The sequence below is a fragment of the Netta rufina genome (assembly GCF_964035555.1).
Source record: "Netta rufina genome assembly, chromosome: W".
In the NCBI taxonomy this organism is placed as follows: Eukaryota; Metazoa; Chordata; class Aves; order Anseriformes; family Anatidae; genus Netta; species Netta rufina.
Window position 1 is genome coordinate 9,702,576 of NC_140139.1, and position 17,180 is coordinate 9,719,755.

The 17,180-nt window shown below is 45.7% G+C and overlaps 1 protein-coding gene across 1 annotated transcript in view; it reads left to right on the top strand.

Annotated features, from left to right (window-relative positions):
- Positions 1 to 5,124, top strand: part of LOC311220853 (very low-density lipoprotein receptor-like) — a gene marked incomplete at both ends in the record, with an annotated part of 391,622 nt that extends 386,498 nt beyond the window's left edge. The window contains 2 exon segments of the mRNA XM_084304496.1: positions 4,267 to 4,973; positions 4,976 to 5,124. Of these exon segments, the coding sequence (XP_084160622.1) occupies positions 4,267 to 4,973; positions 4,976 to 5,124 (856 nt within the window).
- Positions 5,125 to 17,180: the final 12,056 nt, after the last annotated feature.

Consider the following 17,180-nt stretch of genomic DNA (forward strand, 5'->3'; position numbering starts at 1 on the left):
AATCCTGAGCCATTTATAACAATTTGGGGGCTCGTCCGGGATGGCTATAGTTCCTGAATTCTGATTTAATCTAGGAGAGGCGCCCCACCATTTGGTGGTTCCTGTTTGAGTCAGATCGGGACTAATGCCATCCTGAACCTGAATAAAGGTAAGCAAAGAATTTGATTTTTTTTGAGCTCCCTTGCCGGCTGTTTTTTGCCCGTAATTCTGCGCGCGAAGATCCGGACGAAGACGACAGGGTCGTTTGGATACCGTTCGGTTGGATTCCGGTGTCCAGAATCGAACCGGATGAAGACGACAGTCGTTTGTGGATACCGTCTGGTTCGATCCCAGACGAAGACAGCAGAGATACTTCTGGATACCGTCCAGTTGGATTCTGGATGAAGATGACTGATTCGTAAGATACCGTCCGGTTGGGTAAAGGTGCAGTTGCCAGTGTTTGTGTGTGAGAGTGTAACTGAGACTTCTAAAGTCAGCGTGGAGGTCTTTTTGTTTTCTCACCGGTTCTAATCTCCTGTCGGGGGGGCTGGGCTGGTGAAGAGAGGGATACGTGGGTGGGTGATAGGTCCTAAACCCCCTGCAAGACACTCTCACTGGGGGCAACCAAGGGCTGTGGGAATTGCCACTAGTAAAATTCCCGGATGGGTCAGATAAAATCGAAGACCAAGGACCAGAAAGGGAGCAAATTACCAGATATATGACCAAAAAGTCCATTATGAATAATGATTAGAAATTGGAACAATAGGGGCCCCAGAAAATTAAAATACTGGATCATTTTCAATTTACTCTTTATGATAGAATGACCAAAAGAACCCTTAAGACCCCATGTATTTTGATCCACGGAGGACAGGGTCTGTCAGGCTTTGAACATTAATAGTAGAATACCCATGGATCCGGAAAAGAGCAAGCTGAAACATTGGAATTAGAAATTAGAGAACAATTGATTAAGAATGAATATGTGCTACATTTGTGCCTGTGCTGCACTTATACCACCAGATAACAGGAGCCTCTCGGACCCCGAGAACCAGATCAAAAACAACCTCACGGTTCGGACTTTAATCAAGGGGTCTGAGATAAGGAGGACTGTTCACAAAGGGACAGGTTAGGAATATGTATATGTATAGGAATGTTCATGTATATGTAACTCTTTACTAGAGCAATTTGCCACGTTAGGCGTGCACGACTCTGGTGGGACTACCCGCCCCGTGCTGCATGGAACTGAGTAAACATACCTACTTTACAATCTTACTGATTGTGGAGTCAGCTTTCTGTGAGTCATTTTGGTGAGCCAGGCAGGAGACACTCTGCTTGGCTGTGGGATCGGCTGCGGCCCGGACGCCCCTAGGTGCATCCTGAGTGTTTTGCTCGGAGGGGACTCCACTCTCAGCTGCTCACCGCAGGAGCAGACAAAGATCTCCTGAAACTGCAGACAAACGGTATGTTTTCGGCTGCTGGAGGGATACTAACTGGAGTGTTAATAATTGTATGTGTTTTTATGTATGTATTTTGTGTTGATATTTTGTATATTGTAATATTTGCATATTGTATGTATTTTGTGTTGAAAGTATTTGTGTAAGTGTAAGGGTTTGAAACAAAGTGTTACAAGTCACTTCACGAAGAACACAGCCAGAGACAATACTGGTTTGGTTGGTTATCATTCTAAATTATATTCCTGTGGTATGAATGAGATGTGCTGGAGGCCTCTGTGTGCTACTGTGCTGTGTGAGTGAGACGCAGCGTTGCTGCAAAGCGAGTGCAGAGTTCCAATCCATGGTTCCGTACTCTCCGCAAGGGGAGTGGGCAGAGACAAATGAAGTGCTTGACAGACTGAAAAGAAGTGCTGTTTTATCCAAGTTTGAGTGGTGGTGCCTAATATATGGGCCCGGTGTATCTTGTGTATCCTATTTTTGCTCTTAAATGTTTTGACTGTGACAAGAAAAAGGCAGGAGCATGATCTGACTCTACTGGTGCTTTCGGCTGTGCTTCCTGCAACATATGAGGCCCGCACAGGCCGAGACCTGGACTCACTGAGACCTGAACAGGCCGAGAGACCGGAGCGGCGCCGAGAGACTGGAGCGGCGCTGGGAGAACAGAGAAACTACGGAGGGACTACCGCTGGACGGAGAGAGCCCTGAGAGACGCTGCAGAGCCACGGACGGCTCTGAGAGACACAGAATAGACCTGACAGAAGCTGCAAAACGCGGGGAAATTGAAGTAATTGCGGGACATCCGAGATCGAGTTGCTACGGGAGACCAGAGGCGTCAGTGGACAACGGCAGTCGACTCTCACCGTGAGGCGAGTCGGCACATAGCAGAGGGGCGGACATCAGGACCCTGCAGCCTGTCTGACGTAACCATGGAGGCAGCGGCAGCAGCGGCTGTGCTGCTTCACTCTAGCATTCTTTTTATAAAAGGTTTATCTTGCAATGCAAAAAAGACTATTAGTCCCCAGATCGGTGTTATAACTGTCAGTTTGACCTCAGTGCCAGGAAAGCTCATGGAGCAGATCCTCCTGAGAGTCATCATGCAGCAATTGCAGGGGAAGCAGGCGATCAGGCCCAGTCAGCATGGCTTTATGAAAGGCAGGTCATGCCTGACGAACCTGATCTCCTTCTATGACAGAGTGACGCGCTGGGTGGATGAGGGAAAGGCTGTGGATGTGGTCTACCTTGACTTCAGCAAGGCTTTTGACACCGTCTCCCACAGCATTCTCCTCAAGAAACTGGCTGCTCTTGGCTTGGACTGGCGCACGCTTCGTTGGGTTAGAAACTGGCTGGATAGCCGGGCCCAAAGAGTCGTGGTGAATGGAGCCAAGTCCAGTTGGAGGCCAGTCACTAGTGGCGTCCCCCAGGGCTCGGTGCTGGGGCCGGTCCTCTTTAATATCTTCATCGATGATCTGGACGAGGGCATCGAGTGCACCCTCAGTAAGTTCGCAGATGACACCAAGTTAGGTGCGTGTGTCGATCTGCTTGAGGGTAGGAAAGCTCTGCAGGAGGATCTGGATAGGCTGCACCGATGGGCTGAGGTCAACTGCATGAAGTTCAACAAGGCCAAGTGCCGGGTCCTGCACCTGGGGCGCAATAACCCCAAGCAGAACTACAGACTGGGAGAGGAATGGTTGGAGAGCTGCCAGGCGGAGAAGGACCTGGGAGTGATGGTGGATAGTCAGCTGAATATGAGCCAGCAGTGTGCTCAGGTGGCCAAGAAGGCCAACGGCATCCTGGCTTGTATCAGGAACAGCGTGACCAGCAGGGCGAGGGAGGTGATCATCCCCCTGTACTCAGCTCTGGTGAGGCCGCACCTCGAGTACTGTGTTCAGTTTTGGGCCCCTCGCTACAAGAAGGACATCGAGGTGCTTGAGCGGGTGCAGAGAAGGGCGACGAAGCTGGTGAGGGGCCTGGAGAACAAGTCCTACGAGGAGCGGCTGAGGGAGCTGGGCTTGTTCAGCCTGGAGAAGAGGAGGCTCAGGGGTGACCTTATCGCTCTTTTTAGGTACCTCAAGGGAGGCTGTAGCGAGGTGGGGGTTGGCCTGTTCTCCCACGTGCCTGGTGACAGGACGAGGGGGAATGGGCTTAAGTTGAGCCAGGGGAGTTTTAGGTTAGATGTTAGGAAGAACTTCTTCACTGAAAGGGTTGTTAGACATTGGAACAGGCTGCCCAGGGAAGTGGTGGAGGCACCATCCCTGGAAGTCTTCAAAAGACGTTTAGATGTAGAGCTTAGGGATATGGTTTAGTGGAGGGCTGTTAGCGTTAGGTTGGAGGTTGGACTCGATGACCTTGAGGTCTCTTCCAACCTAGAAATTCTGTGATTCTGTGAACTATTACTAATGACGACTTAGCTCTATTGCAGGGCAGGAGTGCAGAGACGCAGATTACACTGCCAAATGACCACCGGTAGGCTCTTTCACAAACCGCTTCTAAGGTTGCAGCTGGCACTGCCTGCAGCCGTATAGCAGACGTTACACTCTCTTTCCTAACTAGTAATCATGTGTCATCCATTTGTGGTGAATGGCCAGTCGCAAAAAGAAAAGGGGGGAGACAAAGACAGAAACGGTACAAGGAGGATGCCACTGACACTAACAGCATGGGTAATAGGAGTAGTATAAGTGACACAGGTGACGGTGTGGGGCGGTGGTGGGTGCTGCCGCGCTGCGGGGCGCTCTGCCTGCTGCTCGCCCTCGCCGGCCTGTGCACTGCTGCCAACGGTGCTAGAGCAAAATGTGAAGACTGCTCAGATGGCAGTGATGAGAGTGCTTGTGTGAAGAAGATGTGTGAAGAAGATGTGTGCTGAATCTGACTTTGTGTGCAACAGTGGTCAGTGTGTGCCAAACAGATGGCAGTGTGATGGGGATCTGGACTGTGAAGATGGGTCTGACGAAAGTGCTGAGCTGTGTCATATGAGAGCATGCCGGGTAAATGAAATCAGCTGTGGTCCTCAGTCAACCCAGTGTATCCCAGTGTCCTGGAAATGTGATGGTGAAAAGGACTGTGACAGTGGAGAAGATGAAGAGAATTGTGGCATTGTGACTTGTAGTGCAGCAGAATTCACATGCAGTAGTGGGCAATGTATTTCCAAAAGCTTTGTCTGCAATGTTCAAGATGACTGCAGTGATGGTAGCAATGAGCTGGAGTGTGCACCTCCTACCTGTGGTGTTCATGAGTTTCAGTGCAAGAGTTCTGCCTGCATCCCTATCAGCTGGGTGTGTGATGATGATGCTGACTGCTCCGACCACTCGGATGAATCTTTGGAGCAGTGTGGCCACCAGCCTGCACCTCCAGTGAAGTGTTCTGCGAGTGAGGTGCAGTGCGGCTCAGGTGAATGTATCCACAAGAAGTGGCGATGTGATGGAGATCCTGATTGCAAGGATGGAAGTGATGAAATTAATTGCCCTTCTCGGACCTGCAGGCCAGACCAGTTCAGATGTGAAGATGGGAACTGTGTCCATGGGAGTAGGCAGTGCAATGGTGTGAGAGACTGGATGGCACTGATGAAGCAAACTGTAACAATGTTATTCAGTGCTCTGGACCTGGCAAATTCAAGTGCAGAAGTGGAGAATGCATAGATATCAATAAAGTGTGTAACCAGCAGAGAGACTGCAAGGACTGGGGTGATGAGCCCCTGTGAGAACCGCAGAAAGGGACCCACGCATCCAGAATAAAAGGACCAGTAACTACTGAAACTTGGAGGGTTGAGTCCCGCTCCTGGGAAACTGAAACTCAAGCTAAGGGAGAACTAATATTCTGGCAACGAGGCTCTGCATGAATTAAGGATGCCAAATAAAGGGGACAAGCCTAAAGGGAGAAAAGGGAGAAGGGAAGACCGGGGCAGGACCCTCCACTGCGGTGTGTATGGTCTACCGAGGGAGGCAACCCCTATGGGTATTGACTGCCGAGTGAGAGGGCCTCGACCGGACTTCTCCCACACTAAGGTCAGGTTGTCCTGAGAAAATAACATAAGAACCTTTTTAAACCTATATAAAATTGTGATTCGTTTTACAGGAGCTGGATCACCCTGACAGGCCGAACGGTAACACAAGCCTGAATCGACCCTAAAGGCGTTTGCCTATTATGATCCAGCTACGTGGGCAGAAGATAGATCCTGGGGCTATAGGACCTCAGTATATATACTTAATAGAATAATTAGGTTATTAGCTGTAATAGAAATAGTTATAAATGATGAGAACTGATCTAAATGAGTTATAAAGATGAGAACTGCTTTGTATCAAAATTGCCTAGCTTTGGATTATTTACTAGCACAAGAAGGAGAAGTCTGTGGAAAATTTAGCTTTAGTAGTTGCTGTTTAAAGATTGATAAAAAGGGTGTTTCTTCCTAGTAGCTGATAGAATGTTATGTTCCGGTTTAGGATGAGAAGAATGTTAATAATATGATGATGTTTTAATTGTTTTTAATTGTTACAGAGCAGTGCTTACACCAAGCCAAGGACCAAGCCAAATTCAGCTTCTCACTGTCCTGCCAGCAGGCAGGCTGGGAGGAGGGCCGGACTGCTCAGGGTTAGGTTGGGCATCGGACAGCAGGTAGTGAGCAATTGCAATTGTGCATCACTTGTTTTGTACACATTATTACTAGTAGTACTATTATCATCATTATTGTTATTATTATTACTGTTATTATCTTCTTGTTTTTATCTCAACTCACAGGCTTCACTTTCCCATTTCTCTCTCCCATCCCAGAGAAGGAGGGGGGGGAGGTGAGCGAGCAAACACAAACCTGGAAGGATATGGAATGGGATTTATTTTCATGGCTGCCTGGTGGACCATGGGTTAAAAGAGTGTTATTTTTATTGTTATGTGGTGTAATGATGTTATTGTTTATACCTTGTATGATACCTTGTCTTACATTATTAATACACCGGGTGATAAATAGTACATTGGTAATAACTTCATTAAAAAAAGAAGGGAATATGTCAATTATGATGCTTAAGAATTGGACCCTCCAAGAACAAACTGATGAAATCCAATTATTAATAACAGAAGAGACACGAATTGGGGATATTAAAAAGAAGATAAGGGATTGTGAGGAATGTTTTAACAGTTCGTGTCCATAAAGAACAATTCTGTTTGAATCCTGTCTGCCTCTGGGCCCTGCACTGGCAATTCAATTCTTGAACCACAGCTGCAGTGTGTCCCAGTCTCCCCCTCATTCTAGTCAATTTATCACTCCTTAAATTTATGAACCTGTTTGCTTTTGTTATTCCGGACTTCTATTTCTAACACTGCTATAGATGTGTCTGTGAATGGCTGGGGAAGAATGTTTTAATTACTCGTGAAGCTGTTTGTGTTTGATGTCTGGGAGTTTCAGAACAACTGATAACAACTAGTGACTGTTATGGGATACTATGCGGATCTTTGGTATCTGGTTAGGGGGGCCGAGAGATAAAGAGGAAGGAGAAAGAAGCTGAAGGACGGCTGGGAGACAAGACTTGAAGAGAATGTTCTATAAACTTGGTATGGTGCCCAGTAAGTACAAAGGGGGAGAGGAAGACTACGAGCCTTCAGCATGAAAGACCCCTAGAGACCCCCAGAAGAGACCCCAGAGGAGACTGCGCATGCTCCAGTAGGAGGAACTGCACCCCGGAAGCTAATTTTAATAATCTATTTTTTTAGAAGTAGTAATGAATATGTATTAGTCTAGGAGCATAAAAATCAGCTGCTTGATGTAACTGGTGTGCGTCCTGGTGGAGTGGAGACTCCCGGTGCACCCAGCGCTGTTTGCTTACCTCTATTCCTTTATATTCTTTCAATAAATCCTATTTTTTTATTTAATCCTAATTTGAATCCTGAGCCATTTATAACAATATGTATAGGCATACTCGGGTTTGGTATGTAAAAGCAATGTTCTGTATATTTAGAAAGTTTGATGTTTGTGTGTGTGTGTTGGTAGAGTGTAGACTCCCCGCGCACCCAGCGCTGTTTACTTGCCTTTTATAAATATTCCTTTTATAAATATTACTAAATTCAGATTGAGTTGAGACTTCATTTATAACAACTCCAATTAATATCCCTGCAGCAGATGAAAATATTACCCAGATAACTTTGTCACAATTGTGAGAGGCCCGCTTACCCTTCTCCTGCTTCTTATACAGTCATTAGCAGGTCCGTCCTGGCTCCCAAAACTGGGATGCAGCTGTAACCTCGGATTTGCTCAATCTGCTCCCAAGATTGCTAGCGGCTGTTACATCAGTCAGCAAATCCCCCTTGACCACTCCATTGGTCAGCCTGTAGGGTACCCTCCTCCCTTATGGGGGCTACGCTGCAGGCCAAATGTCTCTGCGCCATTTACCAGCTGTCCCAGCCACACGTACGACTTACAGGCTCTTCCTGTACTGTTACACATACCATTTGTCCACAGTCCAGCAGGTCGTTGTCTGCCCCTGCAGTGAGCGGCTGAGAAGCGGAGTTCCTCCAGGGAATTGTGGCTGGCACGCACTAGGATGTCCGTGGCGTGGCCACTCCTGTGGGCAGGCAGAGTCTCATTCTCCTCTTCATTACTGATTCAAAGATCGAAGCCGAAATTTCTAAGTGACGAAGTATCCTTTATTGTCAGCGCTGGATGCACGGGGGATCCTTCCACCTAACATGCATGTTCGAAGTAACAAACTATCTCATACTTATACAGCAAAACAATGAATATTCAATTAATGCTTATACATATTCATTACCTAAACCCGCCTACTCTTGCTTCGTATGCTAATTAGCCTATCAGTCCTTGCGCTTGTGCAAAGCCTCCCAAGAATTGTGGGCTGGGGTCTTCAGGACGTGGGGAGTGGTCTTTGGGAGGAAGACCGTAGGTCTTCCTCATGATGTACTTTTCACCTTTTGCTAAAGAATGCCAAGTTGGCTGAATCAGTTGTTTTCCAAGCTGCAGGAATGCCGAGTTGGCTCAAGTTATCTCAAGTTTCAGCATAACTGAAAGTTGACAGATAACAAGATGTTGTATATTTTGTTCTCATTATATTTTAACTACAAGATTTATTCTAACTTAAAGTGAGTTTATACAATATAATTCCCCCCTTTTCTGGAAAATCTAGTAAATTCTTTTACTTAATATGAAAATTTTTCTTCCCAGTCTTTATGATATGTACCCCTCAATACCTTGCCATGCACGTTTGTCAAGGAGACTAACATGGATATTCATTGTAACAATTTCCAATTCCAAACAAGTAATACAAAAGACAATATTAAACTTATACCAACTAATATCAATAAAACAATAATTGGGTGACTCAATGTGCTCAAAATCCCAGGAGCAGTTGGTGACCATCCAAAGAGTGTATCCCAATAGGTGTAGGTAATAACTTATGATACATTGTGGTGTTAGTCTTGATCAACTGATGGGATACCACTGGTGCCAAATATAGAAAATCACACCCGACGATTCTAACAAAGTTACAAATACAAAAATTAGAATGACTTTTGCTACAGAGAGTTATGTTCTCTTGATCTACTTCTACAAAATCACAAGCAGTTCTTAAACACACACAGATGAATTTCAAAGTGGCAAACACCTTGCTCCGTGTCAAGACATACATCCTGAGCATCAATTGTATTACTTTCACAAATAAATCCTTGTTGTTCCCGGGTAACACATGATTCTAGATTTACAGACTGCCATTTCCCATTCTCCATCCGTGCCCATGTTCTATGCTCCGAAGGAAAAAGCACTGTCTTCTCATGGTTTAATCCTAGTGCAATGATCGGGTGGATAACATAAACTGTGGCATTACATATAGTAAGCATGAAGGCAGTAGCCATGCAAACAATGGGATCATAGGTAAAATTTACCAGGGTCCACCAAGACTGGAACTTCTTCTCAAAATCATTGGCATTGTCCCAAACAATCTTTCGGACTTCAGCCGGAAAAATGCCTTCACTTCCTTCCCTAATGATCAAGGCAGCCATTGCCTGTAACCATAACTATGCTTGCATACAACCAAGAGCTAAAGATACATTATCTTGAACCATACTAAGTGCATCTATTATTAGTTTGTGGTCTTAGTCTTCAGCCTTTTCCCATCTCGGTAACACCTTTGAAACTTGCCATTGGCTAGTTCCCAATGCCAATAAGGATGATTGCAAGGGTTGTTTTAGTTTTGTCAAATCACTTGTTGCTGTGGCTAGCTTATTCATTAATATTTCTGAATCAATTCCATTTAAAACTCCTAACCCTGTTCCTAGCATTCCAGTTAAGTCTCTTCGTGTCCTGCCCCTGAGGTGTGCTTGCTTTTGTGACCATATTGTCCAGTCTTCAAATGATGTCTTTAGGAAAGGAGAGCAGGCTGTTTGAACTGCCGAGACGTTAATTTGTATTAGCAATTCAACATGCTTGAGAGACCATTCTGGATTAAATAACAATTGTTGTTGGCCCGTGTTCCTTACTACATATGGGCCTGTTTCATAAATTTTGGGTTCCAGTTTGGTTGGGGGTGGGGCATAGGTTGTAAAGGGTCCCACTGCTGTAGGAAGTGCAGCATATATTGTAAAATTTAATATGAGGCCCTCACCCTCCTTGATTTTGAACTTTTGGCTGATTACTACATTCTGTGTTAATGTAAAATTATACCAGCAATCTAAATTACCTGGGCGGATACAACCTTCTCGTTGGCCATTTTTGGAAATTGGTTTAACTAAAATCCCCGTTATTTTCTCGTGGGTCGTTCCATTAATCATTTGGCACCCTATTTTAATTTCGTCCCCTATGGTTCTTTGGTGTGTCCACTCTTCCCCTAATTTTCGCCATTCTGATAGTGTATATAAATGGTTACCATTTGTTCGCCAGATGATCATAACTGCTAACTTCCATTAATGCTCTTATCATCTGTTGTTACGGCTTCGGTCCAAGGCCACTCCCCATTCTCTATTATCGTAGAGGCACCTTCTTGAATCACAATTACAACTATAAGCCATAGAAACAAAACAATTCTATCAACAAAATTTCTGCCAACCATATTACCAAATACTCCCTACCGTAATGTCCTCATTTTGTTCAACTAAGCTTTAGTTTCAGTTCATCGTCACCTGGCGTTACTTTCCAGCAGGCTTCTGGAGCTTTCTTCACTCGGGAATGGTGGATCCAAGCGGCTTGTTCTCTAATCTTGATAGCAGTATGAGTTGTCAGCAACACTTGATACGGTCCATTCCATTTTTCCTCTAGGGATTGTCCTGAAAACGTCTTTACATATATAATCCCCGGGCTTAAAGGGGTGGATTGGTTGATCCAACCCTCTAGCCCTGGTCCCTAACACAAATTAAGGTACTTTATTTAATTGTTTCTGAAGTTCAGTTATATAAGCATATAAATATTCTGATCCCAACTGTGTTAGATCCTCTCCACTAAATAGAAATTGATACGGCCTTCCATATAAGATTTCAAAGGGACTCAAATTCTCTTTTGTTCTAGGTTTAACTCTGATTCTAAGTAATGCTAAAGGGAGGGATTGAGGCCATAACAAATTAGCTTCTTGTCCGATTTCAGCTATTTGTTGTTTAATTAAATTGTTCATTTTTTCTACTTGTCCACTTGCCTGCGGTCTATAAGGAGTATGCAGTTGCCAATCTATCTTTAGAATCTTTCTTATCTGTTATACTACTTGCACACAAAAATGTGAACCTCTCTCAGAAGACATTGCTACTGGAATCCCAAAGCGTGGTATTATTTCATTTAACAAGACTTTAACCACTTCTCTTGCTTTGTTTGTTCGACAGGGAATGGCTTCGGGCCATCCTGAAAACGTGTAAGTCAGAACCAGTAAATAACGATACCCCCTTTTCTAGGGAGTTCTGAAAAATCAATTTGCCACTGTTGCCCCGGATAATTTCACAGAATCACAGAATTTCTAGGTTGGAAGAGACCTCAAGATCATCGAGTCCAACCTCTGACCTAACACTAACAGTCCCCACTAAACCATATCCCTAAACTCTACATCTAAACGTCTTTTAAAGACTTCCAGGGATGGTGACTCCACCACTTCCCTGGGCAGCCTGTTCCGATGCCTCACAACCCTTTCGGTAAAGAAGTTCTTCCTAACATGCAACCTAAAGCTCCCCTGGCTCAACTTAAGCCCATTCCCCCTCGTCCTGTCACCAGGCACGTGGGAGAACAGACCAACCCCCACCTCGCTACAGCCTCCTTTGAGGTACCTGTAGAGAGCGATAAGGTCGCCCCTGAGCCTCCTTTTCTCCAGGCTGAACAAGCCCAGCTCCCTCAGCCGCTCCTCGTAGGACTTGTTCTCCAGGCCCCTCACCAGCTTCGTCGCCCTTCTCTGGACCCGCTCAAGCACCTCGATGTCCTTCTTGTAGCGAGGGGCCCAAAACTGAACACAGTACTCAAGGTGCGGCCTCACCAGAGCCGAGTACAGGGGGACAATCACCTCCCTAGCCCTGCTGGCCACACTGTTCCTGATACAAGCCAGGATGCTGTTGGCCTTCTTGGCCACCTGAGCACACTGCTGGCTCATATTCAGCTGACTATCCACCATCACTCCCAGGTCCTTCTCTGCCTGGCAGCTCTCCAACCACTCATCTCCCAGCCTGTAACTCTGCTTGGGGTTATTGCGTCCCAGGTGCAGGACCCGGCACTTGGCCTTGTTAAACTTCATGCAGTTGACCTCAGCCCATCGGTGCAGCCTATCCAGATCCTCCTCCAGAGCCTTCCTACCCTCAAGCAGATCGACACATGCACCTAGCTTGGTGTCATCTGCAAACTTACTGAGGGTGCACTCAATGCCCTCATCCAGATCATCGATGAAGATATTAAAGAGGACCGGCCCCAGCACCGAGCCCTGGGGAACGCCACTAGTGACTGGCCTCCAACTGGACTTGACTCCATTCACCACGACTCTTTGGGCCCAGCTATCCAGCCAGTTTCTAACCCAACGAAGCGTGCGCCAGTCCAAGCCAAGAGCAGCCAGTTTCTTGAGGAAAATGCTGTGGGAAACGGTGTCAAAAGCCTTGCTGAAGTCAAGGTAGACCATATCCACAGCCTTTCCCTCATCCACCCAGCGCGTCACTTTGTCATAGAAGGAGATCAGGTGCGTCAAGCAGGACCTGCCTTTCATAAACCCATGCTGACTGGGCCCGATCGCCTGCTTGCCCTGCAAGTGCTGCGTGATGACTCTCAAGATAATCTGCTCCATGAGTTTCCCTGGCACTAAGGTCAAACTGACAGGCCTGTAGTTTCCCGGGTCTGCCCTCCGGCCCTTCTTGTAGATGGGCGTCACATTTGCTAGCCGCCAGTCAACTGGGACCTCCCCGGATAGCCAGGACTGCTGATAAATGATGGTAAGCGGCTTGGCCAGCTCCTCTGCCAGTTCTCTCAGTACCCTTGGGTGGATCCCATCCGGCCCCATCGACTTGTGCACATCCTTTACCAATTATTCTAAATTTGATTATATTCTTGGTATTGGGGTTATTGTGTAAACAAATGCTATGTTGTTGAGTTACTTGTTTTATCGTTGTATATAAATTTCGTCCCACTAATGTCTGACTCAGGCTCTTATGCAATGTGTTAGCTCCTGTCGTGGTTCTGCTCGAGTGGGCATCCGAGCTCCACCACAGCCACGCTGTCACTCCCCCTCCTCAAAGAGGAATGGGGAGAAAATACGATGAAAAGGGCTCAAAGGTTGAGATAAGGACGAGAAGATCACGCAGTAATTATTGTAACGGGCAAAACAGACTCTGCATAGGGATATAGTAAGATTTATTGCTTATTACTAACAAGCTAGAGAAGTGAGAAACAAAGGAAAGAAACCAAAAGCACCTTCCCTCCCCATCCACCCTCTTCCACCTCCTCCCCCTGAGAGGCACAGGGGAATGGGGGTTATGGTCAGTCTACAGCACTTCTTCTCTGCCGCTCCTTCTCGGTCACTCTCGTCCCCTGTGCTGTGGGGTCCATCCCACGGGATACAGTCCTTGATGAACTGATCCAGCGTGGGCTTCCCACAGGCAGCAGCTCTTCCAGAACTGCTCCAGATATGGGTCCGTACCACAGGGTCCATCCCTCAGGAGAAAACTGCTCCAACCTGGGTCCCCTACGGGCAGCAGCTCCTGCCAGGTCACCTGCTCCTGCGTGGGCTCCTCTCCACGGGCTACAGGTCCGGCCCAGAATCTGCTCCGGCAGGGGTCTTCCACAGGCCGCAGCCTCCGTCAGTGCAGGGCCACCTGCTCCACCGTGGTCTCCTCCATGGGCTGCAGCGTGGAACCCTGCACCACCATGGTACTCCATGGGCTGCAGGGGGACATCCTGCTTCACCATGGTCCTCACCACAGGCCGCAGGGGACTTCTGCTCCGGCGCCTGGAGCACCTCTCCCCCTCCTTCTTCACTGCCCTTGGCGCCTGCAAGGCTGTTCCTCACTCCTCTCACTCTCCCAGTTGCTGTGTGGCGCAGTGTTTTTTTCCCCTGTCTTAAATCTGCTCTCACAGAGGCACAAAACGACATCGCTTATTGGCTCAGCTCTGGTCAGCAGTGGGGCCCTTACCAAACACGGGGCAGCTCCTAGATCCTTCTCATAGAAACCACCCCTATGGCCCCCTGCTACCAAAACCTTGCCATGTAAACCCACTACAGCTCCCCAGTGTGTTTTATTGTGTTCTGTAAGAACTATGAGCCATGTCAAATTAGAGGGTATTATTATGCGGTTATCTTTTAAATATACCAATCCATCTGGTTTCATTTTACCTTTCAAATCTTCAATTAATTTTAAGTCTTCTTTTGTATAATTTGGCTTTTGGTTCATGTATATAGTTTGGATTTTACCGTCTGGTATCAAAGACAATGCCTTCACCTTAATTATTTCAGCTGCCTGTTTAGCCTCCTGATCTGCCAATCGATTTCCAGTTTCAAAATCGGCGTTCCCCTTTTGGTGTCCCCGACAATGCATGATAGCTACCTTTTCTGGTTGTTTTACAGCCTCTAACAATTTTAAAATTTCTTCAGCATGTTTTATCTGTTTTCCCTGAGTGGTCAGCAATCCACGTTCTTTCCAAATCGCTCCATGAGCATGTACCATGCCGAATGCATATTTAGAATCTGTCCAAATATTTATTTTCCTTCCTGCTGCTAGTTCCAGTGCTCGTGTAAGAGTAAATTATCTCTGCCTTCTGGGCGGACGTTCCAGGGGGTAATGGTTTAGACTCGATTACCTATTGAGTGGTTGTAACGGCGTACCCTGCCTTACGTTGTCCTTGTTTCACAAAGCTGCTTCCATCAGTATACCAAGATTCATCAGCATCTTCTAAAGGTTCTTCTTTAAGATCGGGTCGACTAGAATACACAGTCTCCATTGTTTCTATACAATCATGGGTTATGGGTTCATCCAGAGTTCCGCTAAGGAAAGAAGCTGGATTTACGACGTTAGTGACCACAATTTCCACATCATCTTGTTCTACTAATATTGCTTGATATTTTAAAAATCTCTGTGGTGAAAGCCAATGGTTTCCTTTTTGTTCCAAAACTGCTGAGACCGTATGGGAAACTAACACTGTCATTCTCTGTCCCATTGTCTCGTTTATAGGGACCCAGTCTTTGTGCTAGTGCTCCCAAAGCTATCCCTTGTCTCTCATGAGAGAACAACCAAAAGGGTTTCGAGAGATCCGGTAATCCCAAAGCTGGAGCTTGCATCAGTTCTCATTTAAGTTGTTTAAAGGCGTTTCGTGCTTCTCCAGTCCAGACTAACTTTGACTGATTACTCTTTATCAATTCATATAGAGGCTTTACCATTAGTCCATAATTATAAATCCAAAGGCGACACCAACCAGTCATTCCTAAAAAGGTTCGTAGCTCCTTTACCGTTTGGGGTTCTGGAGTCCAGCAAATGACCTCCTTACGTTCAGTTCCTAGTTCTCGCTGACCTCCCGAAATTCCAAATCCCAAGTAGGTCACGCGTTGTTGAACCAGCTGGACTTTCTGTTGAGAGACTCGATATCCATTTAAACCCAGAAAATTAAGGAGACTTATAGTCCATTGAATACAACTCTCTTTAGTCTCGGTAGCTATTAAGAGATCATCTACGTATTGTAACAAAGCCCCTTCAGTGTCCGGAGGTATCCAAGTCTTGAGTTCCTTTGCTAATTGGTTTCCAAAAATAGTGGGGCTATTCTTGAATCCTTGAGGTAGCACTGTCCACGTAAGCTGTGTCTTTCTGCCTGAGTCAGGGTTTTCCCATTCAAAGGCAAATAGCTTTTGGCTTTCTGTGGCTAAGGCTAGGCAGAAGAAGGCATCTTTTAAATCCAGTACGGTAAACCAGACTTGACTATTCTTTAATTTAGTCAAAGTATAAGGGTTTGCCACTACTGGATGTATATCCTCGGTGATCTTATTTATGGCCCTCAGATCCTGAACTAGCCTATATCTTTTTCCATCTGCCTTTTTAATTGGCAATATGGGTGTATTGTATTCTGATTCACATTCAACCAATAATCCATACTGTAGAAATTTATCAATTATCTCTTTAATACCTTTCCTATCTTCTATCCTCAAAGGATATTGCTTAACCTTAACGGGTTTCTCTCCTGGCTTTAATTTAATAATTATTGAGGTCACATTTTTAGCTCTTCCATGGACTTCAGTGGCCCAAACTCCTGGATATACTTGATCTGTGATCTCTAAGGGTATTTCACTTTTAAGGTCAGTTTGTATTAGTGCCAAGCTCAACACATTTCTTAGTTGTTCTTCTCCTATCCTTAATTCCATTTTCCCTTTTTCAAAGACAATTTCTGCTTCTAATTGTTCCAACAAATCTTAACCAAATATAGATTTTAGAGATCCAGGTAGGTATAAAAACCTATGTGTCCCCATTTGTTTCCCTAACTTGTACTTCAAAGGTTCACAAAAATAAGCCTTTTCAGGTTGATCGGTTGCACCTTTTACCCTAACATAATCATTCCATAAAGGCATTAATGCTTGATTTAGAACCGAATATGTTGCCCCCGTATCAACAAAAATTTCACTTCCGTTCCTCCCCTAGCTTCATTATAACCAGTGGAGGATTCGCTAGTGTAGATTCCCCAGGTCCCCGTTATTCCTGTTGAAATCAGAGGCCTATGATTACCCTAGGAAAAGGCTAGTCAATTTGTCCTCCCAAGCCAGGTCCAAATCGTTTTTGTTTTTTTTCTCTTTTTTTTTTTTTTCCATTACATTTCAGAGTTGGTCCAAAAATTCCATAGGGGTTTCTCTTGGACCTTGTTGGAAGCATATTCTCAATTCCCAATTCATCCAGATTTTAGTATTTACTTAACTGTTCATAATTTTCGTAATAATTAGGGTCTCAGTGGGGGGTTGGTCAGGGGAATGTAATTGTCCACAGTTCCCTGAGCGATCCCATCGGCAATCTGAGCTCACACATGAACTCAGGTTGTTTTAAGGGTTAACTGCTTTTCTGTTTCCATGACAACTCTCTGGGACCCATCATGATCCCTTTGCCCCAGAGGGCTAACACCCAAGATTTTAAGGTCTCAGCCCCGGGCTGAGGCAGAACTATTAACATTCCTACATCCTCTTTCCCTGCTCATTCAACTTCAAACACCTTTAACACCTTCAACAACCCTTTTAACACTTCCTTTATCTTTCTCCAGCCTGTACTTTTCTCATGCCAGCACCAAAGGCTCAGTCAGGGACCAACTTAATTCCGTACCTTTTCCCTCCAAGATGCTGAAACAACATCAGT